The following is a 27,145-nucleotide window of genomic DNA, read 5'->3' as shown; positions in this document are numbered from 1 at the left end:
GGGCATATGCACAGTTGAGGATCGTCATCCTGTGACACTTCAGTATGGATGGAGACAACCTCAGAGGCCTGAAGGCTATGTTTGAGTGCATGTGTATTTGTGGGTGTGTGTGGAGGGAGGACACACACACAGCTCAAACCATTAAGCAAAGCAAAGTCATAAATAACCTTCCCCGCCCATCTCCCCAAACTCTCAGATTTGACTTTTCAAAAGTCAAAGCACAAAATGCGTCTCAGTGCCAGGCTTAAGGTTGTCAGGACTTTATTATTATTGGTTTTATTAGAGAATTAGAAAACATTCAAAAATGATCTGGAACCAAGAATCAACTTAAAAAGGAAAAGGAAAATGTGAATCTTCCCATAAAAGACATTCTGGCACTTTTAGAATTTAAAAAAACTGTCTGAAATCAGCTGTCCAGGCTTTCCGTGGCATCTGCAATGGGGACGAATTCTGTGACTTTGGGTGACCGCCTGTTTCAAACCATGACCGGCGGCAGCTTCATCATTTCTTTTTCAGTATCTCGGTCATCTCAGGAACTACCTGCAAGTGAAAACCAAACAGGAAACTCAGGCACTGAAGGAATGGTGCAGATGGTCTTCACAGCCCAGGGAACTGTGCAGCCCTTGATTGGGTGTGGCCCAAACCCAGGTCTTCGCCCTTTGCCCCAAAGGGAATCTGGCTTCCCTTGCCTACAGGCCCCAGCCCCTCTCTGCCTTTGAAAGCCTTAGCCTACCTTTTAATCTCATTCAGATACCTTTCAGTTCCTTCATCATCTATTCCTATTGTCTATTCAATCTCCTAGACATTCCAATCTCTGGGAATTCTCACCCAGACCCTTTTCCCAGACCCTTCCCTGGTCACCAAAGTATATAAGATCTACTCTGGCCCTCATTCGGGGCTGAGAATCTCACGCTCAAAAGGCTGAGAACCTCTCATGCCCACTCGTCCTTACAGGCGTCACCTTGGCCCTAAGTGTTTTATCACTAATAAACTTTTCCTCTGGCTGAAGAAGATTTGAGTTGAATCCTTTCAGACAGGGCCCGGTACCACGATCTTGGGGTTCCAGCAGCACCCCAAAAGTCCTAGACCTCTTCACCCTCACCTTGCCCAGCAAGGGAGGACACAGGCAGCAACGTGGGTCTCAAAGTGCTCTGCTAGACAGAGACTGGATGAGAAATGGTTTGCAAAAAGAATGTCTTTTCTAGGCTGTGTCCACTGAGAGACCACACAAGATATGTGTTGTGTTCATGCTACCTGGAAGTCCCTACCACCTGCTCACACTACCCAGGCATCAAGGCAGAGAGCCTTTCCTGAGCCTTCCAGGCAGCACTGAGCAGCCGCTCCCCTACAGCTCTTAGCAGTAATAACGATTCAATGCTGCCAGCACTTATTAAATACCTGCTGCATGCAAAGCCCTCAGTCATGGAGCTCACAGTCTAGGACATCACTGCATTACGAACAATGCAAAAGGAAGTAGAGCACGAGGCCCAGCACCATCCTAAGAGGGGGGCAGAGGGAAGGCTTTGGGGAGGAGGTGCCCTTTGAGTAGGTGGGAAGGGAGAGGGAGGGCTGGTGAGAAGAAAGGAAAGCTCAGGGAACCCTGCTTGGCTGAGGCCTTGAGCAGGCAGAGGGAAAGCCCAGGAGAGAAGGGCTGGAAAGGTATCATTACGTGGCACGATAACATTCGTCGCCCTGGAAGTAGTGCCAGTATTCAGAGCCGAGTTAACAGAGGCCACACTGGGCTAGAACATAGCAGGGCCGAGGGACAGAGACAAAAAGGAGGCACCAGGGAGGGCCTGCATACGTGGGCTTACTTTCTACGGGGCTCCTCTGGCTATCCCAAACTGCCAGCTGATTAACCACTGAGCATTCAAGGCAAAATATATGCACGGAGCTCACAATCCTGGCTGTCCATCCAGCCATGGGTGCCTGGGAGCAGGGGACTTCTTCCCCCAGAACGTGGTGACTGGCAGTGAATGCTCTGTGCAGGTGGGAACGGAGTAAGAAATCAACTGCAGCCATAAACATCTTAAAAGTCTCCAACAATCCTAACCACCCCCACCCTGCAAAGGGTGCTGGGGTGGGCATCGCCTCCCAAGACAGCTCGTTGAATCATCAGGCCTCCCCTGAACACCCTGAAGTAGCAAACTGGAAAGAAAGCATTCAATTCCAGGGCGTTTTCTACAGTGGAAACTCCAGGAGCCGACATCAGAGACTCAAAAATGCGATCACAATAATCCACTGCACACCAGGATTTCTAAGAGCCTTCTACAACTTTGGGAACAAAAGCAGCTCCAAATTATCCTGTGACCTCCGCCAGCACTTTGATGTCATTGCTAGTTTCTCATACCCTGCTTTGGGTGCAGAGGGTGGAGCCAAGAGGGCCCCCAGAGACAGAGTCCAGTCCTTAGCAAGCTGCGGCCCAGGGGGGACATGTCCTGTCTGAGGTCACACAATCCAGCGAGGGTATAAATGGGATTGTTCCAACCACTGCACCCAGTTCATGTGCCAGCCCCTGGTGTGCTGCAGAGCCTTCTGCCTGCCGCCCAAGAGGCCTGTCTGGGGGATCTGCAGGAGCACCGGCACTAGAGCCCGTGGGCCAGCAGGTCAACAGCGGCTGCCTGGGATGCGGAATATGCCTGAAAACCTAGCTTGGCAGCCCTGGGAAACTATCAGTTACCTTGTCTTTCCAAGGGCCGTGGGCTGCCCCAGCTCACAAAGATCCCGGCTGAACTCACCACCGAGGAACATGCTTCTCAATTATTTAAGAGAGCTACACTTCCATTAGGTGGAAATAATGTGTTCGTACAAAATTTATTAAGGAAATTGTCGACATGCTGTTTGTTCCGAATGTCGCTTTGTCTCCAGCTTACTGAAAGGCTCACATTTGCACCGTGGCCGGCAGGCGCTCACTGAGGGATGGCACTGAGTGCTGGCACACTTTCTCTGCCCTGCTCCTTGGTGCACAGACCATGAGCTCATTCATACCAACCACACAGGCTACATACAGATCGATCTGCAGGTGGCAATGCCCAAGGCTGACACAGCTTCATGATAAGCATAATGGAGCCTCCTCTTCTATAAAAATAATTTTTTTTTGTGCAGAAACTATTTTTTTTCCCCTGCCTGTCTTTGCTGAAGTGGTAGAAACATTCACAGGAATTGTTCTCTCCTCAATGGACATTATTAGAATTATACTAAGGGGAGCTATACAGTAGCTAATATGGGAAAAAGAAGATGATGATATTTACATTCACAATGAAAAAAAGCATTTTTAAAAAACAAAGAAAAATGCTGCCTCTCTGGGCGCAGGGCTTCTCTGCACATCTGAAAGGTGCTGATGGATGAGTCCCTTTGCCTCCTGTAGCCCGTTTCCATAGCTGAGAACTGGAATACTATGTGTCATCCTCTCTCGCTGGGTTAGTGTGAGGAAAGCACCTTGTAAACTTTGCTGTGTTCAGATGATCTGATAGTGTTGTCATTTAAACAATCTTTGTAGATGTCACGGGGAGGTGGTCATGACAACCAAACAGGATAGTCAACGAGCCTTTGGTGAAGTGCCAGCTCTGTGCCATGGGGGAGGGAGGGGGCGCGAGAGGGGTAAAAAGCCCACAAGCCTAGCAAGATGTGAGCTGCTGACAGGAATCCCACCGCAGGGGTTTCATGCGCTTGGCACATTTGTATTGAGCCCTGAGGGCAGAGTCAGTCCTAGCCTACCAGGCATTAGACAGATAGGGTCTCTTAGAGCTCTGAAGCCTTGGTTCCCCATCTACAAAATAAGAGAGCTGGATAACGAAATTCCAAACCATGCGATCCCTTAAAAACAGTACCAGCTGTGGTAGCTCCTGTCCTCAAGAGCTCACTAGAGCAGGTAGGGCCCAAGGGGCTCTTTTAAATGGAACCAGGCCAATATCGTCATGGAAAGCGGCTCAAAAGCCCAGAAGCATCTGGCGTTAGTCAGGCCAGAGGTGGGGTGAGGGTGAGAGCTCCAGGAGGGCCCTTGCCTGCAGGGCCGTCTGGAGGATGGAGGACATCCATCGGCAGGGACGCCAAGCATGTGCAAAGGGATGAGGTGGAAAGAGTCCCTCGCAATGCTCCCATACTTTTCTCACAGTAATAAGCAGTCACTAGGAAAGGAATGATGATTTCCCAAGGGGAACTCCCACTGGGGGAGTAGAGGAACTGTCTCCTCCAGGGTAGATCACAACCAGTAACCAATGACTCAGCAGACAAAGGCCCAAAGAAGTGACTTACTTACGAGTCACCCATCTAGGATGTATCAGAGAACATTTGAACCCAGGTCTCACTAGCTCTCAGGATCAGCACACTATCCATTGTACTACCCTGTCTCTTGACTTCCAGCATGTGAAGGACTGTCATATGGAAGAGGGACACAGAGGTGGAAGTGGCAAAGAGGGTCTTGGAGGAAACTTCCTAACAAGCGGAGCTATGCCTTTGTAGACCAGGCTGCCCTTCCTGGAGGTCTCTGAGACAAAGCTGGATGCCCCTCTGTCAGGGCGGGTGTGGATGGGAACCACATGGTCTGAGGTCAAGCAGGACTGGTTTCATCCCTCCTGCATAACAACAGATCTACTGGGCACCCCTCAATCTTGTCTTATCTAGGCTAGATATGCCCAATTGCCTGCCCTCACATCCTGATTTCTAGGTCTGTCTAGAGACCAGGAATTTGCAGAAACAGTGGGTGAACAAAGGAAAGAGAGGGAGAACTCTTCCTCTGTTTATGACGGTCCCTACCATCTGAAACAGGCCAGAAGAACTCGCTGAATGCCAGCTGCCCAGTGGAACACCCTTCCCTGGCGTAACCTCCTGAAGCCCCATGTGGCTCATATGTACACAAGGGTCACCTGAGTGAGGTCAGGAGCAGCCAGCGAGGCATTTCTCAGACTTCTCCCATGCCTAGAAACAGGAGCTAATTCCATTCAGGAAAAGTTCCCTTTGCTACCATGTGGTGGTTTCTAACTCAGGCTCTCCAATGGGCTATGAGGTCTCCCCCAAGACTGCCCTCATCTGGCCAATCCTTTCCCAAAAGTGGCCCCCTTTTCCCCTTTTGTTCTGATTCTTCTTTCACAACATGACTAATGTGGAAATATGTTTAATGTGATTGTACATGTATAACCTATATCAGATTGCTTGCCACTTTGGGGAGTGGGGAGGGAAGAAGAAAAAATCTGGAACTTAAAATCTTACAGAAGTGAATGGTGAAAACTATCTTAACACGTAACTGGAAAAAAAATACTATTAAGTGGAAAAATAAAAATTAAAAAAAAACAGAAAAATTGGCCCCCACAGTACTTCCATGGGGGTTTGGGGGAGAGGGGGCAGCATTAGTACCAAGGAGGGGCAAAACAGGCTGGCCCTTCCCTCTCCTCAGATGGCTCAGGATGGAGCTAGCCCCTCTAGCTTTTGCCCTCAGGCAGCACTTGGCCTAATTTACACTACTGAATAGCCTGGGTTCAAATAGGCTGCATATATCAGAAGCCTTCATAGAGGGGAAGTATTAATGCTGGGCTCTGGAGGATGGACAGGATTCAGAAAGAGAAGGTAGGAGAGCTGGAAAAGACCTTAGAGATCATTTAGTCCAACTCCCTAATTCTACTGATGAGAAACTGAGTCCTGGAGAGGGGAAGTGTCTCCCCAAGGTCACACAGCAAATCAGGGGCAGAAATTTGGGTCATGGGATATAAGAATTGGAAAATGCCTTAGAGACAATCTGGTCTAACTGTCTCAGTTTTCCAGATGAAGACACTGAAGCCCAGAAAAGGCAAGGGCCCTGCACCAAGGCCTAGAAGGAGAGCCCATGGTGGGATCTGTAGCCAGGGCTTCTCACTCTCAGCCCCCATGGACACATGAGGAAGTCGCAGCTCAGAGAGGGGAGGAGGGGTCCTGAGCTTGCAAGGGAAGAGCCAGGAATGGCTCTTAGCTCCTTGGCTTCTCACCACTGCTAACGCAGAATCCAAATACAGGAAATGGTGCAAACGCCACACCCTGGGTAGACGAGAAATGGGCTTTCAGGGCTGGTCTCCCAACAGTCAGCTGCTGACACTCCAGCCCTCCTCAACTTACCTGTATTTACTCATTTGGGGCAACCTGTTTCCCCTCCAGGAGAAGGAAGGCTCCTAGAAGGTTAAAGACATTCATTTTGTCTTTGTATCTCAGCACCCAGCATAATGCCAGTGCTGCCCAACAGTAGGCCGAACTGAAAGAAATACACACAGATAAAGCAGGACCACAGAGGCCCTCAAAGGCCACCACAGGACAGCGTCTATCCCAGTCGTCTTGCCGGCCCTCACCCTGCCGCCACATAATTTAACAGAGCGTAATGCAGCAACGAACATTTAACTTAATCTCATTTTTCAATGAATGAATCAAACTATCTCCTAATCTTCTATATAACTCCACTTTACAAAAAAAAAAAGTCATGAAATAAGTATGAAAATAAGCATGTAAATAAGTATGAAAAGACTCACAGGGCCCAGCACTTCTTCAACAGCCTTTCTTTCCCACTGAGACATGGCCAGGAGCCAAAGGAATGAGAGCAACATTGTTCTCCACTCACAGAGCGAAACCCACCGGCTCTGGGCCCACACCCAGACAGTGAATCCCAAGGCTGAACTAAGTGAACTGTGTAGTTCTAGGCAAGATTTAGGCTCATGCTAAATCTGGCTGCCCTGGCTGATTTCCTAGGAAAATGCTACAGCGCTTTTAATGACCCCGAAGCTTCTCCCTGAAACAAAGGCCCAGCTTTTTAACCATCTTCTTCCACCGGCACTGACGGCTGAGTCACGGAAGGCAGCCATCCAATCTGGCCACAACAGGTGGAAGCAGGGCAGAGATGGCATCCTTGGAGGGCGCTGGCCAAGGGACACAAGAGGCAGGCAATGCAGAGGCCACAAAGACCACACGAGACTGAAGGACTGGAATGAAGCAATGTTTAAACATCTCAAAAGGGGGCAGCTGCCAATCCAATGAGTGGTCCCCTTGTGGAAAATGGATGGAAAGGGGGCTGCACAGAATGAAAAGGCACTCACCCTGCCCAGAGGCCTGCATCCTCTGAACCACATTCCAGGAAGGATGGGGGTCTGGAGGAAGGCCACCAAGATGGAGAGTGAGGTCGCCATGTGACCCCAAGAAGGCTACTTCTCTTCTGGGGCTTTGGTTTTTTCTGTACAATGACTGATCTCTGAAGCACTCAGCTTCACACCACACACTGGCCTGATGAGGGGTAATACTATACCATACCTAAGAGCTAACCACTCATGAAGCGGTGGTCTCAAAATACAGGCATGGAAAAGGGAAAGCTGAGGAGCCTGGAGTTCTGCCCTAACTGGTGGGTGGCTCAGGACGCTTCTGCTCTCTCTGGTCCCCCCGCCTGACGTGGTCTGAATCAGACGACCTCCACGGCCTTATCTAGCTGCAATATTCTATAATCTTCTTGCAGAAATTTAGTAAATTAGAAGCTGGTGCCTGCACACTATCCCAATGCTTAACTTAGAGTCCCTCTTCCAGGGAAAAATGAGAACATTCCAGAAACAGCAATTCAGTTTCTCTTGAAAACTTCCATGAGGTCCTGATGGCCTCAAAGTTCTGCCCACGGATGTGACCCTCTTCACACGAAAGCTGACTCTTCCCCAACTCACCTTAAATAAATCTGCAACGATTCCCAAGTCTGCCACTTGGAAAATTGGGGCGTCTGGATCCTTGTTAATCGCCACAATCGTCTGTAAAACAAGAGAAGAACAAGCCCGGATTTACCTCCCTAGCTCAGTGAGGGCTGGGGAGAGGCAGACCAGGGGAAGCGCTCATGCTCTCTCACCCTGTGTGACTCTTATTACGGCATCCCTGTATGGGAGTGGTGGAGAGAGGGCTGCACTGCAGAGGCAGGAAGCCTTGGGCTCAAATCCCATCTGTCACACTTAACAGTTTGACCATGGACAGGTCTCTCCAGCTCTAGCAGAATCACGGGGCTCCAGTACACACCTCCCAGAGTTCTTGGGAAGCGTGATTCACCACCATTATTGTCTTTGGGATTCTAGTGGCCTGCCAGGAGCACGCGGGCAAAGCGTGCGCCAGCTGGATCAGTACCGGCAAGGGGAGGAGGCAGCGGCGTCTGCTCCACCAACCACCCTAGCCTGGGGCTTCTTCCCACCTCGGGGTCACCCTGCAGCACTCGGGGTCTCTGCTTCCCTCCCATCCGCGACCTAGTCGGGACGTGTCCCCTTCCAGGCGTCTCTGCTCTCGGGGACGCCTCGTTAGCCCCCTTTTCTGTACAAGTCATCACCAGGAGATGCCCTCGTTTCCATTAAGTTCTCTGTTTTAGCTGCCTTTTCAGCTGTTTTCTCTTTTCACAATTATTTCATCCTTCAAATATCATCTGATGACTCATTAATAGTCATATAGTTTTTAAAGAATAAAACTATCATTCTTTATCCCTCCACAACCGCCTCTATGCATACCTCTCAAGAGTTTTATCTGAAATAGAGCACACAATTTGAAGGTCTGGTTTGCTATACTTTACGAAGCCAAACAGATTAAATGTCCTGGGCAGGACGTATCAGTTTCTGCCAAACACATCCTACCATGTATCGCCTGTTATCGAACAGCATCTGCTATGAGTGGACACAGACTATCTTTTACAAGAACAACAAAACGTAAATGCTGAAGGTGAGCCAAGGGACCGGCCTGTGTGCTGTGGCGGGTCTGCGAGAGAGGCTCAGGGCCAGAAGACTCCAGCACGGTGAGAGGGTCCTCTAGGGAGGATCTCCCAAACGGCCTGACAGGGGCCTAGTCAGCCACACTGGTGACATCACAGAGCAAGCACCTGTGTGCCACATGTACCAGCTCTCCTACAAGAAAGAATGTTCTCTGTGAAATGATACACAGTTCTCTTCCTCTCTCCAAAGATGCATAGTTTAATTGTGCAGAGTCAAACAGAAGATGAACTGAGGACAAGAGACAATCACGAAAAAGACAATTCCCAATTCCTTTCTGCAATTCCAGGATTAAAATCTGGGTCACAGCCATACACGGAAGAAGAGTTTAGCGTCTAAGGGGGCAGCACACTCTGATCAGGCAAACGGGAAGAACCTGGTGCACGACCAAGCGGTTGCAGCAGGGCTGCTGAGCCCCACAGTGGTGCCCACGGCATGCTGAGAGAATCAGGGTCTTGGGGGTGGCTCCTCCATGAAAAGGCAGAGAAAATAACCCAAGAGAACGGCAATGTGCCCACACCGTGGGGACCACTGAGCCATCAATGCAAAGAGTGTAAACAAATCAGCAGCCACATCACAGAAACAGAACTGCCCTGACCGTCCCATCAAGTAGGAGAGAGAGGAGGGCCACCACACCTCCCTTTTTGCTGCCCACTCACAGGAACAGATCTGCTTTGCCACTCTGCCCCAGACACACCACCTCAGAAACCCTTCCTGGAATCTCGGAGCCTTATTAGCACCTCCTTCCTTTCCAAGCTCATTCTCTTTCTTCTCCTCAGGTTTGGTCATCACAGGCACTGTACCTGGATTCTAAGGTTTCACAGAAAAGACCAGAAGCCAGCTGGAGCCAAGCATGCTAGCATGCTGTTTTCAGCGGAAGGGACGTGGGAAGTTATCCAGTCCAGCCTGCACCAGACCCCCAGAGGAGCCCACTCTACATCATGTCAAGGTATCACTTGTGGACAGTTCTCATGATTCAGCCCATGTGTCTACCTCTCTGCAGTTTCCACCAAGTGGAAGTCACATACCTGACAGTCCTTCAAGGGTTTAAGAGGAAGGCAGCTTGGCCTAGAATGCTCACCTGGAGTCAGAGGAGACCTCAATTAAAATCCCATCCACCATAACTCCTCATTTTCTGACACTGGCCAAACCAAATTTCAGTAGGCCACAGTATTTGCATCAGTAAAATGGAAATAGCTCCAGTATTTACCTGAGGGAAGCCTAGGAGGTGATGGTAAGAGGCAGAGAGAGGGGAGAGAAAGGAAAAGGAAACTGATAATGGAGGAGGGGAGAGGGGCTGCTACAGAGGCAGGAGTGGGGAGGGGCCATCCACCAATAGGGAAGGGTACAGGGTGACAAGAGAAGGGGATCTAACAAAGGAGGGTGAGGGGTCTAAGGGCTGGGCTGGCTCACTACAGGGGAGGACAGGCAGCAGCAGATCAGAACTCACGGGGACCACAGTGAGATTAAGGGTGGAATGAAGGAGAAGAGGGGGCCCCATGTGGGCAGTGAAACCTGCAGGAAGAAGCTGAGAGGCATGTCCCAGAGAAGGGCCCTGCGGGGCATCGAGGAGCCTCCCTCCGCCACAGCCTGGCCCAGGACACAGGCTGCACCTGAGCTGAGATGGAAGAAGCACACGCCCCAAACAACTGCCACCCAGGACTTACTTTCTCTCCCCACACTTGGTTCCTCAGGTAGGAAGCCTGGAGGGCACTTCCTCTCATCCCCCCACTGCACCAACTCCATCTCTAGTCACAGTCTCTGGCTAGGTCTCCCTGTCTCCTCTCTCTCCATCATAGGCCACCCTCACCTCCCCACCAAAGGCCAGAGCAGATCCTGTCCCTGCCCTCCCTAAGAGCCTTCAATGGCTCCTTATCACCTTAAGGACCAAGAGAAACCCCTCTGGAGCCTGGCTCAGGCTCCCCTTTCCGCCTCCCTCTCCTGCCCTTGGTGATGCAGCCATGCCTGCAGAAGCCCTCTTAAGCAGCATCCCCTGTAAAGCTTTCCCCCACCCCCAAGCACCTCCTCTTCATGCGGGGAGCCTTTTCCGTTCTGTCTATGTGTGCTTGCTGTCGGCCTTCCCAGATTAGCAGGGAATTGTTTCATTCTTTGGATCTATATTCCCAGTGCCACGCACAATCCTTGGCACACAGTAAATGCTTCATAAATGTTTGGTGACTGATTGATGAACAAAGACAAAGGCAGATGTCATCTTGACAGGAAGACACCTGGAGTTCAAGGCTCCTGTCCTTGGCAAGATCTTGGAGGGGAGAGGCCCGGCGTGGGAGGTTCGGACCCTGAGGAGCTCTGATCCAGCACCACACAGTCCTTCCTCAGGCCTGGGTCAATAGGGACGGAGGTGAACTGTCTAAGCCTTCGAGATGGAGGACAGTGTGACCTCACCCCTCGGGGAGACTTGGAGTCCATTAAAATGGCTAGAACCTTCCAACTCCTGCTAGAGTCGAAGTTAAGGCCACCAGTGGCCCTCAATGCCCCCAGCTTCTCAGCGGATGGACCGTGCAGTCCTCCCTCCTCACCAGGCAGACTGGTTGGAATCTTCACACTCTTATCCCTCCCTATGTGTTAGTTACAAATCAATTCAGTCAGATGTCGTCTACCTGCCAGCAGCTCTGGGCTCGATGGGTCAATGGAGAAAATGAGCTATATTTCACTGAGAGGATAAAAATGATTCAATGTGAGGGGGTACCAATTAAGAACAATTTGAACTGGCTGCCACAGCACCAACGGCAGGAGCACTGACAGGAGCGGAGGCGCGATGGAAAGAGGGCTGGGCCCGGAATCAGCAAGACCCGAGCTCGGGCGCTCACTGGCCGTGGGAGCCTGGGCAAGGCCTCTGCCTGCCTGTAATGGATACAACAACAGCACCTCCCTCCCAGGGCTGTTGTGAGGCTCAAATGAGATACTGACAATGCGTGCAGTGCTCAGCACAGCCCCGAGCACACAGCAAGCCCTCTATAAATGTACTCTCTGCACAATAACCCTGTGAGGTAGGTCTTGCAGGACCCTTCCCTCTTACAGACGTGGAGACTGAGCACCGAGAGGTAATCTGCCCACAGTCATCCAGCTGCCCTGTTCAGTCCCGGTGTGCCCCCACGCTGCCTCACCACAGAGCCTCTCAGAGCCGAGTCTCGGACCAGGCTTCCCCTCACAAATGGTGCCCCTTACACTACTCTGGTCTCAAGTCTTTGATGCCAGCAACACTTCCGCTGTCGACATCATCCCTGAAGGTGGGCAGGGCCTAGCACCAGGATCTGCCACGTAGGAGAAGGCTCTAGACACCCCCAAATAGATCTTGAAAATAATATTTCACATTTCCCCCCTTTTAATTCAACAGTTACACATTCCCTCTCGGCGTCCCTGTTTTCGTGGCTCAGTCCAGAAACCTGCCTGACTGGTCGTTGGGCTGATCCATTTAGTGGGTTAAACAGGGTCCTAGATGCACCGGGCAGACATTAAACCTTTTAAAGTTTGATGACATTTTCTATCAAGCTTCCATGGGAGTAGATAAATGCACAAGTATCAGGCATCACTGACTCTATGAAAGACTAAGCCCATAATTCAAATTACACCTTGTTATGCATGAATAAACATGTCATATTAGAAATATATGGCATCCCTGGACTCAACAGCCACCCAGTCCCTCCACTAGCTCCAATGCAATCTAATCAGCAAATTAAAAGCAACTTTTTCCTCTCCAATCATTTCTGGAGTTTACCTAAGGATCAGGTGTCACTTGACAATCAATATGACCTTGACCTACAGTTTGTGGGTCAAAATGGGCCTTTGCGGGTGGGTCCAAGGTAGGGAGAAGGCAGGGTCTGACCTGGGAGTCAGAAAGACCTTCAACTATCCATACAACCTTTACCATTGAGTCACACCGTCTTCATCTTAAAATGAGGATCATAATACCTCCCAAGACTACCTCACATCCCAGGGTTGTGGTAAAGCTTACAGAATTCAGAGTGTGCCAACTTTAAAGAGCTGTGTACAAGCCAGCTATCATCAACAGAAGGATGTGTTCACTCCCTGTAAGCCCCTTGAAGGCAGGAGCTCCTTTCTGCCCAACCCAGGGATCAGCAAGGAGTTGGCATTTAATCCATGCCATCAGAACGGGCTCCCGTCTGTCATGCAGAAGGCACGAAGTAGGGTCCTGAAGTCACAGAATTCAGGGCCACAGCTTCATTTTACACTGTCATGGTCACATGGTAAGCTGACAGCCAACGAGGCCTCCTGACTCCTGGTCCAATCCAGGGCTCTCCCTACTGCTCCAGGCTGCATTTCAAGGCAACAACCCTCAGACATTAACTATTAAGCAAGCAACAGAGAACTACGTCATTAAGGACCCACTTCCCCTCCTGGTCCACAGCAGCGGGGACACCCCACGACTTACCTTGCTGTCCTTCATTCCCGCTAAATGTTGGATGGCTCCAGATATCCCCACGGCGATATACAGTTCCTGTAACCAAAACGGTGATATCATTAATAGACACGGACACAATGGAACATTTTAAAAAGCGCAGACCTCACTACTGGCATCACTTTGTGTAACGCATCAAAAGATGCACATTACTGCCAGGGCAGGCAGGCAGTTCATAGGGATTTATTAAGCACCTACTATGTGCCAGGAACCACGCTAAGTGCTGGGAATACAAAAAGAGGCAAAAAAACCCCAACAGAAACCAGTTTCTGCCCTCAAAGTGTTTGCAATCTAATGAGAGAAACTTTATGAAAACAAGTATGTACAAACAAGCTATTTACAGGAAACAATTAAGAAAGGGAAGGCATTCAGATTCAAAAGGGTTGCAGAAGGCTTTCCTGTAGGTGAGATTTTGGGAGGAAAGTCAGCAGGTGAAGGTGAGGAGGGAGAGCGTTCCATGGTTCCATGCGTGGAGGACAGCCAGAGAGAATGGCCAGAGCCAAAAGATGCCATGTCTCATTTGCAGAATAGCCAGGAGGCCGCTGTCCCTGGATTGAAAAGTACGCGTTGAGAAGTATGGTGTAAGAATACTGAAAAGGCAGGAGGGGGCCGGGGTGTGAAGGGCTTTGAATGCCAAACAGAGCATTTTGTATCTGCGCCCAGAGGCAACAGTGAGCCACTGGAGTTTACTGAGTTGGGAGCGGGCGTGGGGGGGTGTCAACATGACCAGGTCTGCGCTTCAGGAAAATCCCTTTGGTGGCTGAATGGAGGATGGACTGGAGTAGGGAGACCTGAGGCAGGCAGAACCCCCCCCCACCCCAGCAGTTATTATACTAGTCCAGGTGTGAGGTAATGAGGGCCTGCTCCACGTGGCATCTTCCGTATCTCAATAACTAGTTTCCAGAAAATGTTGTGAAGCAAATAACCCTGTCACCTGTCCTCAAAACTCTCTCACACCAACAAGAGCTCACAGCAATGGTGTTTATCTGGCTTACTTGTCCCCCCTGCGAACCACGAGGAGGCACTGGAAGATTTCAGTGAAGTCAGGGTTACCACAGCTAGATGTGAAAATCACATATTACAACACGTTCCTTGGACAGAAAAGGACGGACGGGACAAGCACTACTATACCAATGCCCTCCTCCCTCTGAGCCTTTCCCCAGGGGTCCTGGCTCAAGGACCTACGGCCTCTGTATCTGTGCCCCTCACCAAGACAAAAGCACACAGTGTGGCATCAAGAAGAACTGTCCTCAAAGCCCAGGAAGACCTGCGTCTGTGCAGATCACCAAAACTCCTGATGCCCTAGGCAACGTGCCAAGGCTAGAAGTGGCAGAGAAAGCGCCAACCTCCATTGGTGGAAGGTGTCTCCTTCCCCGGGAGTTCCCTATACCAGTGGAATCACAGGCCCAGGCCCGAATCTTCTCCCTATTCTTCCCTGGGCATTCAATAAATGGTGCCTTGTATTACGAGTTCATTTTCCACATGTGTCCTGCCTGCCTAGGAAGACTGTGAGCCTCTTTCAAGCAGGGACCATCTTCCATCTGCTCTGTGTCCTCAGCACAAGGGCTTCAACAAATGTGGTACTAATGATAAGGAGGAAAAGTCCAGACTGCCTGACATGTCAGAGCTGATCCTTATCTTCCGTCTGGATTTTAAAAGCAGCTATATATAAAGACTAAAATGAAATGTAGCTTCACAGAAAGCAAATTATTTCTTTTAATGATAGTGGAGAGAAGTGTTTTTTCCTTATGCCTAACAATGTCACATTTTAAACTCCAACGTTACCATCACCTTTCAACTGTGCCAACAAGCCTTGACTTGGGTGAGGAGAGAAGGTGCACTGAACACATGGCCAAACTGCGGCAACTAACAAATGAATAATGACATCCTGTCACAGCACGAGTGACACACAAGAGTACTCAGAGGTGGCTCCAGAGTACATGGTCTTATTACAAGTTAAAGACTGAGACACTTCCACGACCATGACAAACAGGTGAGCAGCTTTCCCCTGGCAGCCTGCTTTGCACTTGTCCCATGACTGCTTACTGAGAGAGATGAGACAGAGGGTGAGAGAGGCATGTGGAAACAGGAAGCTTTAGAGATGGACCTACTAGCTCTCCTTTCTCACAGCATCTTGCTATCTGGGGATTGGAGGGAAGTCTCCGCTATTCTATGGGCCTCCATCTCCATACCTAAAATGAGTCTAAAAGATCTCTCTCGATGACATTTCATAATTCTCTCCAATGCAGCATGGGCATGTCATTGAATTTGATCTTGGGAAGGCCAATGATTGCAGGCAGCTCATCAGCTCCCCTACCCAAGCTCAAGTGCTTCCAGGACACAATTCTCCTGAAGAGAATTACCTATGTCAGGTTATTTCCCCCAAATCACTCTAAGATCAATAACAGCTACTGCTGCCTGAAGGTACAGGAAGCTACCCCTCAATAGAGAGACAGCATGCTGGGGGATGGGAGATACCCAGGAGAAAATGGGAAAAGGTAGGCCAGTTCCTGTCCTCTGGGTGCACTCCTTCCTTGAATATGTCAAGTGCATGACTCATGAGCCTACAGTGGGCCAAACCAAGGCAGATCCAGCGTAAACCACCAATTGTGCCCAAATGACTGATAGAAGCACGCCCTGGCTTCCTCTGAAAATATACCTATATCAGACTAATAACATGATTGGTGGAACTGTCAATTAATCCAACCATTCAGAAAAACAATGTCAAATCACACCAAAAAAAAAAACAGCTTAAACACCTACCTCCTGTGTCTCCTATATCTATCTCACTGCTATATACTACACTCCCAAGAAGATAGAAGACAGTTGTCATTTCCACCAAAATATTCATAGTAGCAAAAAACCAGAAATATTTGGATGCCCAACTGTCCTGGCTCTAGAAGCAGGGGGCTTGGTTCAAATCCTGCCTCTAATACTACCTGAGCAAGCTGATCTCTTTGGGCCTCAGTCTCTTCCTAAAACTAGGTGACTGGGAGGAACCTTTCCATTCTAGATCTACAATAGTATGCCCCATATTCTTAAATTGAAGCAATGGGGAGGGGGCATCAGCATCACCTTCCACAGGAAGCTTTCCTGCTCCCCTCAATCATTAGCTCTCTCCCTGCCCTAACCAGCCACCTCATCTTTATTTAGTAGTTATCCTGCAAAGCTTCTACACCTGCCCAGGTAGTCTCTCCCTAGACAGCAGGGGATTTTATTTTTTGTCATTCACCTCTAGGATCAATAGCAAAACTTCCTGGCCCTGGGAGATGTTCCCAGCTCCATGTCTTCCTACCTTTCTCACTGGCTATCCCTCCTGGCCAACCATCTTCCTCACCACCTCCAGCTTTAGGACTCGGCTAAACTCTGACTTCTGCACTAGGCCTTTCCCAGCCCCCTCCCTGGTATGGCCCGGCCTCAGAGACCAGGTCTTATTTCCACTGTAAATATGTTAGTTGTCTGCATGTAGTCCCCATTCCCCTTAGAGTGCAAAAACCTTTAGAGCAGGGGCTTTTTTTTTTTGTATCTCTAGTGCTTAACAAGATAGCTGGCACACAGTGTAGGCCTGGGGGTGAGGAGGAAGAGAGAAAGAGAGAGAGAGAGGAAGAGGGAGGGAGAGGGAGAGAGAGGGAGAAAGAGAGAGAGAGAGAGAGAGGAGAGAGAGAGAGAGAGAGAGAGAGACAGAGAGAGAGAGAGAGAGAGAGACAGAGAGAGTAAACATTTGTTAACGAAGACTTTGTGTTCTCCAAGCTGAAAAGAGGGTCCTATATAATACTACAAAGGTATCCAGAGAGGTCCAGCCATAGACTGCATTACTCAAAGCCTAATGCATTTTCTCAGGGGCTCATGGAAATTATTAGACACCATCTACTAAGGTTTAGACAGATAGTGAGTGATCTGCCTCAGTGAAGGCAGACCCCACATAGTCAAGTCACCAAGCATTTATTAAGTACCTAGGGTGTACCAGGCAGTGTGCTTGCTCTCTGGCAGCTCAAATCTAATGGGGGGGACAATATGCAAATATCCAGGTCAATACAAGACATATGCAAACTAGATAGGTGGTAATCTGAGAGGGGAAAGCAGTAGCAGAGGGATCTGGGATAGGCCTGAGGTGGGATTTCAGCTGAGTCTGAAGTCAGGGAAACTAAGGCAGAAATGAAGGGCAAGAATATGCTGGGTTTGAGGGGCAGCCAGTGCACAGGTATGAAGATGGGGGCCGTGTCTCTTACTTGTACATGTACACACATGTAGAATCTCACCAATCACAGTCAAAGTCAGTCTTTAAAAGCAATTTTTTTAAAAAATCAAGCATGGCCTAAGAGAATCATTGTTATGTTTTTTTACCCTAAAATTCAACATACCTTAAAAGTCTCTGTATACCTTTTCTGCTAACCAAAAATGCTAATTCATTCTGATAGAAAACACCCACAGAGGGGAAAATGGAAATTCTAGACAATATAAACGAATCAAGGTCAGGAGCTCCACAAAGATCTGAGCCCTTCTGGACCTTTGCTTAAACAGGTCTGAAAGATTCAAAGGGTCAATTTCTAGTTTACTACTTGAAAATAAGATATTCGACACAAATGTTTAAGTTGTCCCGTACTGTCCCTACCCTCCATAAGTGCTGAAACAGCAGATTCTGGGCTTTGTACTGAACCCTCACAGGCTTTCAAGGGAAAGGAAGAGAGTGGTCGGGTCTTTCAAACACATAGAGGCAATTAGCTTCGAACTCAGGGATGATTTGCTTATGGTTCAAAAAGCATTTTTGTTATTCAATAATAATAATTAGCATTTACTGAGCACTCTACAAATGCTAATTTATGGAGCACTTTAGACACAGCTTCACAAACCTATCCAGACAATCCCTGCCCTGAGGAGCTTACATCCTAAATCAGTCAGACACAAAGTAAGACCACTGGGAGAAAATGAGAGACAATGCTGGAGTGGAGAACAGCAATTAAAGCTTCAAAAGGAGGTGGGATTAAAGGAAACAATCAGGAGGAAGAGGGCATCCTGGGGGGTCTTACTGGGGATAAAGAAGAAGAGGGAAGGGTGTGGGGGAGGGGAGAGGAGCAAAGCCCAGGGGAAGAGAAGCAGGACCAAAGCAGGATAGGAAAGGCTCTGGGGACAGATGCCCATCCCCCCTAAGCCTAGTCCACTTGAGGAATCATTCAGCATGACCAGCTGACAGCAGAGTCTAGATTCTCTCCACAGGAAAGTTGTCAAAAGGACTAGAAAAACGCAGTCCTAAGAATCAGGTTTCTTCTCTTAGAACCTTCTATAGATTGGTGGAAAGGCCTTTGGGCAAAGGCAGCTCTAACCAACATCTCTGCCTACTCTTAGGAATGAAGGGCTTTATCCCAGAGATCACACAAATGGGAAAAGAACCCACATGTACAAAAGTATTTATAGCAACTCTTTCTGTGGTGGCAAAGAATTAGAAATTGAAAGCACGCCCATCAATTGGGGAATGGCTGAACAAGTTGTGGTATATGAATGTAATGGAATACTACTGTGCTATAAGAAATGATAAGCAGGCAGACTTCAGAAAAACCTGGAAAGATTTGTATGGTCTGATGCTGAGTGAAGTGAGCAGAACCAGGAGAACATTGTACACAGTAACAGCCACACTGTGGGATGACTAACATCGATAGACATAGCCCTTCTCAGCAATGCAGGCATCTAAGACATCTCCAAAAGTCTCATGATGGAAAATGCTATCCACAACCAGAGAAAGAACTTAGGAGTCTGAATGCAGATGGAAGCCCACTATCTGCTCTCCTTTTCCTCTGTTGTTTTGTTTTGTTTCTTCTTTCTCGTGGTTCCTCCCCCTATTTCTAATTCTTCTTTACATCATGACTAATGTGAACATATGCAGAGCCTATATCAGACTGCCGGCTGTCTTGCAGGAGGGGAGACAAGAGGGTAAAGGGAGAAAATTCAAAACTCAAAATCTTATGGAAGTTAATGTTAAAAACTAAAAATAAATAAATCAATTATTAAAAAAAAAAAGTGAAGGTCCCAACCTGACTTCTCCTATTCTTGCCCAATAGCCAATAATGTACTTTTATTATTGTTTCTCTAGTTTTATTGCCTATGAGCACCCTCAGCAAAAAGCAAAATCAACAGGACTTGATAGACTCTCATCTGGTCTTCCACAAACCAAACTCACCTGAAGAATGAGAGTGGGAGGGGACTCAGGGGAAAGCTGGGCTTTGGAAGCTTTCTGGGGGGAGAAGCAAGAGAGTCACTTCTCCTAGGCTTCCTCTTCCTCCTTGGCAAAGGAGATCGAGAAACTGTAACCCCAGGAAGTCCTCTTACACTCAAAAAATTTAAGGAAAGAAGCTTGGGAGAGACTCTGGCCACCCCCATCCTGGACATGTTGCTTTTAGCCTAATGTGTTTGTCTTAGATCCAAGATACTTTGGTCACAGGCGCCACAGAGAGAGCCTTCTCGTAAGCACACGCTGGTTGATTGTGACAGGGAAGTCTGACAGCAGATCTAGAGATAGATTGAGTCCTGTGTGTCCAGAGCTTTCTGATAGCTGGCTCAAAAGAAGATCAATTATAGATTGTCTTAGCCTCAGTGGGACAGAGAGCAGAAAAGGAAAATCAGCAACATGAGTTTAGCAAGTCAGCTGAAGGTGCAGCCTAAGAGGAGAGATGGCCAGCAGATTCGCTATCTCTGGAAAAGCAAGCATAAAGAAATAAAACAAATTACTGATCTTCCTGAGAGACACAGGAGGGCAAAAGGGATTCCCCTTTCAAACAAAACCCTCAAAACACTGTGCCCCTTTTGTCCTCTCCCAATGACACAAGAAACACTAACAAGCCAATGGCATCTTCTCCTTCTAATCCTTGTCCTCTCCTGTATCACTGGTGTCCTATTAGTTAAAAAGAAGAGCTCATTCTGACCAGCTGGTCCAAGGAGTTGACACCAGTGAAGAGCAGCCCTTGAGAGAAATGAATTTTAGAATTCCTGGAAGAGCACAATGTGCTGGGCAGAACCAGGTGGCTTCACATCCTGGCTCTGACCGTCATCCCATCTCTGCCTCCTGGGATGTCCTTAAATCCCACCTTCTACGGGAAGCCTCCTCTCTCCGGCCCTCCTCCAGGACAGTGCTTTCACTCTGTGGAGTACTGCCCATTTACCTTGGACGCTGTTTGTTTGTTCATAATTTTTTGCATGTGGTCTCTTCCCTTAGACTCTGAGATCCTTAAGAGCACAGACTCTCTTTGGCCTTTCTACCTCTAGTACTTAGCACAGTGCCTGGCACACAATAAGTGTTTCATAAATGTTTACTGACTGACTACTGACAAGTACTCCACCTCTCCTAAGTTTCTTTCTGACAAAGCTCTAAATGGAGGTGACAATCCTTGATACCGAGAAGGGTGATTATTACTATTAACTTCTTAAAAGTCATATGTTAAAATGCTTGCTTTATAAAACTTATGAAAAGAGGAACACGCAGATGAATTTCTTCATACATAAAAGTTTCTAAACATACATTCTTCCTTCTAGGACAAAGAGTTAACACTATGTAGGTTGTGACACATTACAGGGGTAACCACACACCATGCAAATAAAACACACAAGTCTGAAAGTGGCATAAGTTACCGTACAAATTAGGTAGCAACTGTATGCTGGCTGAAGGCACCCTCCAGCTTTTCAGTCTACATGATGAGTAAGTCATTAAAGTCATTAAAACGGAAGCATTCAATGCACAAACCAGAAAGGGAATGCTCCTACTGCATATGACAGTCAGCAAGGAAGGGAAGGGTGCAAGCGTGATTACTAACTGCCACCTGACACAGGAAGCCATGGAGATGGAGAGAGGTGAAGGAGCCTTCTGACTTCAAGCCCAATGTTCTTCCTACACTATCATGCCCCCGCTGCTCAGCAGACACAAGAAAAACCAAGTTTCTTTCAACTCACAAAGTAAAAATGATTACAGTTCAGGATCCTGGGCCACAGGCTCAGAAATAATGGGCAGAAGAGTGTTATAGCCAGTATGGGATTTCAGCAGAACTTAAAATGAGTTCTCCTACTATTTTACAGAGAGGCATAAAATGGCATGACCTCAAACAGTAATTTTACTGCTGAAACATGATATGTACACCCAGGACAAATGCCAGGTTAGGAGTTAAACGCTGTAATTTATCACAACAAATAAATGAATGCGTGTCTCTGTGAAACAGATTAACCCAACTATATTTTCTAATTACTGCAAGCCTGCCATACCTTAATATCGTGAAAATATTTCATCTTACTACTAAGGCCACACTAGTTTCCCTATCAGCCAAACATGGCTTCTTTCAGGTTTCTTCTTTTGTGGAAGGAGCCCAGCAACACAGAGTACTATCTGTAACTGCAGGATTCAGGTGAAGGTGGGCATGGAGAGCAGAGGGGCTTTGGAATCACAGGACCGGAGTTTACATCCCAACTCTACTACTTAGTATTATGATTTTTAGTCAGTCCCTTATCTCTCCACACTCAGTTCCTTCATTGGTAAAATAAGAGGCCTGGATGGGAGAGTGCCTAAAATCTCTTCCAGCTCTCAATCTAGGAAACAATGACCTTTTCTAGGCTAGTTTAGAGAACCCTGGAAGGTCAAAAGACTGCCCCATGTATGATCAGGTCCCAAGACAATACAAAGAACCTTCAAAGGAGATCACAAGAACCAACATGAGGGGCTACAGACTGAGGCGAGGGTTGGCATCCCTCTGATATGCCATGGTTATAAACCTGGTCAGAGTGAGACAACAGAAAAAGCAGCAGAAGTGCAGGTCAAGGTCAAAGTGTCCTCTGCCACCCCCTACTTTAGGCAAATCATCTCAACTCTCTAGGACTTAACCATTCTTTTTTTCCTATAAAAGGAGACTGGGCTAGATCAGGAGTCTGGAAGGCCAAATTCAGCAAGCTGCCTGTATCTGTACAGCCCACAAGATAAGAATGGTTTTTGCATTTTAAAATACAATAAAACTATTTAAATGAGTAAAAAAAAATCTCCTTAGCTGACTGACTTCTGGACTATCTGGTCTCTAAACTGAGCTTTAAATTCTACGATCCTAATTGTTGCAAATGATCTTGGGCAAGTTGCTCAACCCATATGGCCAAGTTCTCATCCAGTTTTCATCTGGAGAGTGGAGGGGCTGAGCTGGTTCCCTTGTAGCCAGACTCCAGAGTCTAGGACACAAGTCCCTCCGTCTTCAAGCTGGCAGCATGTGTCACAGGCAGCAATAAGGAGCTGCTCATAACAGTGCCGGTCAGTCTGTACACTGCTTCGGAACCTCCTCAAAGGCTGCAGACTCCTGTTTCAAGACAAAGCAGAAAAGAAAAAACCAGAAGACAGTGGCCTGCACACAGAGCAAACTTAGTAAATGTCTGTCAACCTGAAACTGAGTTGAATGAGGCCAGACAAGATGTATCTAGGGAACCAACCCAGGCATACAACAGGATCAGAACCAAAAGACACATAATGAGCCTATTTAAATCAGGAACATGGATATAAAACTGAGGGTCAGAGTGAAATGGCATGAAGTCACCTAACCCAGAACAAAAAATCCAAAGTCCAAATCACAAGAGAGAATGCAGATGAAGTTGAGTAATGGGAGTGGGAAGCCCAAGTCACAGAGACAGGCAAATTAAAAGAGGTTAAAAAGGAGTACAGTTTAGTTGAAAGAGTACTGGGTTTAGAATCGGGAGAACTAGGTCTGAATCATGGCTCTGAGATCTCCTAGCTGCATGACCTTGGGCAATCTCTCTGAGCGTCCATCTGCTAAAACAGCCATGACAGTATCTGCTCTGCTTGCCTCACAGGGCTGATGGATGGCCCCACTGGCTCTCACTGGGAGCAGGTCCAGTCTGAACACCATCCTAGAGACAGTACAGGGAATCTGAGGCTAATGTCAGACCTCCTCTGCAACCAAGAACAATTAAAACTCAAGCTTTTAGTACCTGAGGCTGCATTGATGGAAGCACAGATCCTACTGTATTTGGCTCTGGTTGGCACTACATTTTACAAGATGGAGCACGTCTGGAGGATGTCAACCACTGTGAAAAGGGGACTCAACAAAAATGCCCTAGGACAACTGAGGGAAAGAAGCAAGATGTCTAGTCTGCAGAAAAGCAGGCTCTGGGGAGACACGATGGCCAACATCAAGGACAAAAGAGCTGATCTCATAGGACGGGGCCTAGACTTGACCTGCTTGGCCCCCCACAGCAGAAGAGCAACAGGTGGAGACGCAAAGAGACACCTTGAAGTTTGTTATCAAGAAAAGCATTCTAACAGTGAAAGCTGCTCCAAAATAGGATGAGCTGCCTCAAGAGGTGGTTTCTTAGAACTAGAAGGCTTCCAGGGCAGAGTGGATGACCACTGGTTGCTCAAAGAGGAGGGATTTTGTAGAGGGGATTCCTCTTCAGGCAAGAGATAGAATAAATGACCAGAGGGGCCTTTTCCAAATCAAAGATGCTGGACTTAATTCTATCACATTTAACTCTGTTAATCCTTAAAGCAAGATGTTAAGATGTTAAGATTACATGGAAAAACTCCATTTTTCAGGAATTATTTTTCTTCCCCAAGTCTAACAGAAATGCTTCATTGTATCAATACATATATTAACTCTGGGCTCCCCATCAGGAAGACAGTACGAGGCCACATCCTGCAGATCTACTGTGTTTATTATTGGCGTGTCAGCGAGGAATGCCACTAATGTAGGCTCCCCAAGCCTCACCTCTGTGAGAGCCCCAACATCAGGGACTGAGTGCTTACATTTAAGACCCTGTGCCCAGGAACAGTCATTCCTTTGAATTCCATTTCCATTGAAAAGGTCACTTGCTGTTTTGTAAAAGGTAGATGATTTCTACTAAAAACAAACAAACAAACAAAAAAACTGGCTGAAACTACTTGGCCAAAGGCCTGGCTTTCAAGGAAGGCAGCATGTGACTCCAAACAAGAGTGCAAAGAAGAAGACTGATGACAGGCACCATCATTGGTTAGCAGCCAACATCTAGAGCTTTCTCCATCCAAATGGGCCCATGACACTAACTGCTGCTCAGACTGAGTCAGCTCCATCACCAACAACACAGGGCACCTTGGTGTACAAGGCCTACTCTTGGCTAGTTCTATGATATTAAAGACACGCTTCCCAATATGCCTCTGTACAGAACCCTTCCTGTCTCCCTCTGGAAGTCAATGAATAAACAATTTAACCCATTTGACTTGTGCCTGGGATCCCAACTCACAGTCCTTCCATCCCAAAATCAAATGACCCGACCTGTCTTGAACACCAAGCACCACCATAACTTGGCCCTTCCTATGTGATAAGCTGCCACCATTCTTCAGTCATTTTTCAATTGTCCAACTTCAGCACCTCATATGGGGTTTTCCTGACAGAGTCTGCCACTTCCTCCTCCAACTCATTTTACAGATGAGTAACTAGCGCGAATAGGAGTAAGTGACTTGCCCAGGCTCACCCAGCTAGTAAATGTCTGAGGCTGGACTTGAACTCAGGAAGATGAGTCTTCCTGACTCAAGGCCCAGTGCTCTGTGTGCTATGCCACTCAGAAAGCTCTCAAAAGACTAAATCATTTCTCCCCTCTTCCAATCCTGAATGAGTTTTGCGCCACCCCCCCCCAAAAAAAAGGACAGGACAACCAAGTACTCAAAAGTTATTGAGGCAGTCAAACGACTGACTAGTCAGTGCAATGGTCTCTGGTCTAGAGATCAAAGGAAGTCCTGGACAAGAACCTACGCACACAGACGTGACATGGCTTGCCCAGGGTGATGCCTAAGGTGGGTTCTGAAGCCATGTCTTCCTGACTCCACAAAGTCTGCCAGGCTGCCTCTATATTGCCATCGTTGCTGCCACCGCCACCATTGCTGCTGCTGCTGCTGCTGCTACAACTGCTACAACTGCTACTACTACTACTAATAACTCAAATTTACAGAGTTTTAAGGTTTTCAAAGAACTTAACAAACACTATCTCACAGCAACATAATAGGTATGTTCAATCTCCTCCAGGGTTTGGGCAGTGACCCTTACCCAGTGGCTACCCTCCTCCAGCCCTCTAGTCACACCTTCTTCTTCTGATCCCAGAACTACTACATGGAAGAAATAGAGATGCCTGCCCTCAGGTAACAGCAAACAAGCCTGTGTGACCTTGAGCAAGACACTTCCTCTTGGTACACCTCAGTTTCTCCATGTCTAGCTCATAATAAATGCTTAATATCCCATATATTGACCCTGTAGAATCAGAAGTTGAACTAGACTTCTACAGTCTCCTCCAGTTTTAAACCTGAAGATCCCACAGGACAAGGTGGGAAGGTGGCTTTTGTTCTGCTTCATCTTTGTTTTTGTTGGAGGGAAGCAGGGGAGAGAGAGAGAAATGGCTTTCACATCAGATGAATGGCCAACTTAAACCATACAATCATTACAGCGATTAGATGAACTTTTTTTTTATTGTTTTAAAACTTAAAGACCTAGTCAGGTGAGCCTCTGAGAGGAAGCTACCTAGACCTCATTTTTCAACCTGGCCAGAGTGCTCAGTTCTCCTCGGTGTCATCTGTTCAAAGACTTCAAAGAACTTTTGAAACATTTACTTTATCCTTACCAATTTTTGCATACAAGCAACAAAATGAAAGCTTTCTTACAACTAATTTAGGGATAAACTGTCACCTACTGTAGGCAAACTTCTTGTCATCCTCTGCACTGGATGGCTCAGCTGCTTAAGCACAAGGATTAACATTAAAGATACTACTTTTCCACTCCACTATCTTCCAGTGCAGGGCTGGACATGGAAATTGTTTCCTGACTGCTTGGAGGGTGAAGTTATGTGGAGATGATGGAAGACCACTCTACTCTTCAGTCTGGGGGTCAGCAAAGCTGGGTTTCTAGTCCCAGCTCTGACATCACCTCTCTGGGCCTCAGGAGTCTCCTCTATAAAGCAACAACATCCCCCATCTCACAGGGCTGTGATGACAAAGGGACTCTAAACATAAAAGAACTATCATTCATAATACCAACATAGTAAACCAAAGGGAGAGGATGCAGCTTTTAGCTAAACACCTGAGAGCATTTCAACTGCAAACCTCAGTTTTGGAGTGTTATTCACATTCTGAAATCTCTTTTATTTATAAAGAAAGTATTTTTCAAAGAACACATAACTTTAGCTAGTCTTTAAACTGTTTTCTGCATTTAACTATTTATTTCAGTTTGGTTCATAGATTTTTCCACTTAGAAAAAATGTCTTAAATATCTCTTAAGTGAAACTGCAAGGGAAAAAAGGCTATGGAAATGCAAGTGTTGGGGCAGCTAGGAAGCACAGTGGATGGAGCTCTGGCCTTGGAGTCAGGAGGACCCGAGTTCAAATCCAGCCTCAGACACCTGACACTTACTAGCTGTGTGACCTTGGGCACTTAACCCTGATTGCCTCACCAAAAAAAAAAAGTATCCTATTAAAATGAATATTTACAAAATTGATTTAGAGAGATTAATTTAAAGATTAGATTTAGAGATTAACTGCCCTGCAAGAAAACAAGTACAGTTCAGACTCTTCCAAGGCCTTACTTACATTTTAAGGTTAGATAAAGTTTCAAAGTAAGAGGGCTGGATGAACAGTGACAAAGAAAGTTCCCATTTCTACAGTACTTTGGGATTTAACAGAATGCCTAGGAAAGCTACAAGAGGCTTCCAAAATCTATCCACACCCCTCATTTTACAGAAGATGCCACTTACCACCAGAGGGGAGTCACCTAGTCTAACAGCGGTGAAGTCAAGCCCAGAAGCCAGGTTACCTACCTCCCAAATAAGTGTGCCCGCCCCTATCCGTTGCTGTTCCCCTTCCTCTAAACTCTGCAGAGTGCACACTTTTCTCTCCAATAGCCTGTACATATTTAATCTAAAATTAATAGATAAATAAACCTCAGCCCAAAGGAAGCGTTGGGAGCCAAAAAGCCACCTGAGCCCTGAAGTTCAGC

The 27,145-nt window shown here is 47.4% G+C and overlaps 1 protein-coding gene across 1 annotated transcript in view; it reads right to left on the bottom strand.

Moving 5' to 3' along the window:
• Window positions 1–244: 244 nt before the first annotated feature.
• Window positions 245–27,145, bottom strand: part of ETFA (electron transfer flavoprotein subunit alpha) — a 94,684-nt gene continuing 67,783 nt past the window's right edge. The window contains exons 10-12 of the mRNA XM_020975978.2: window positions 13,141–13,206; window positions 7,659–7,739; window positions 245–540 (exon numbers count right to left, since the gene is read on the bottom strand). Coding sequence (XP_020831637.1) covers window positions 502–540; window positions 7,659–7,739; window positions 13,141–13,206 — 186 coding nt within the window. The 3' untranslated portion in view covers window positions 245–501. The remainder of the gene's footprint in view (window positions 541–7,658; window positions 7,740–13,140; window positions 13,207–27,145) is intronic.

This window comes from Phascolarctos cinereus, unplaced genomic scaffold, assembly GCF_003287225.1.
Source record: "Phascolarctos cinereus isolate Bilbo 61053 unplaced genomic scaffold, phaCin_HiC Scaffold_3;HRSCAF=262, whole genome shotgun sequence".
Taxonomy (NCBI): Eukaryota; Metazoa; Chordata; class Mammalia; order Diprotodontia; family Phascolarctidae; genus Phascolarctos; species Phascolarctos cinereus.
Note: the sequence above shows the minus strand (reverse complement) of the source record. Positions and strands in the feature narration are given on the sequence as shown.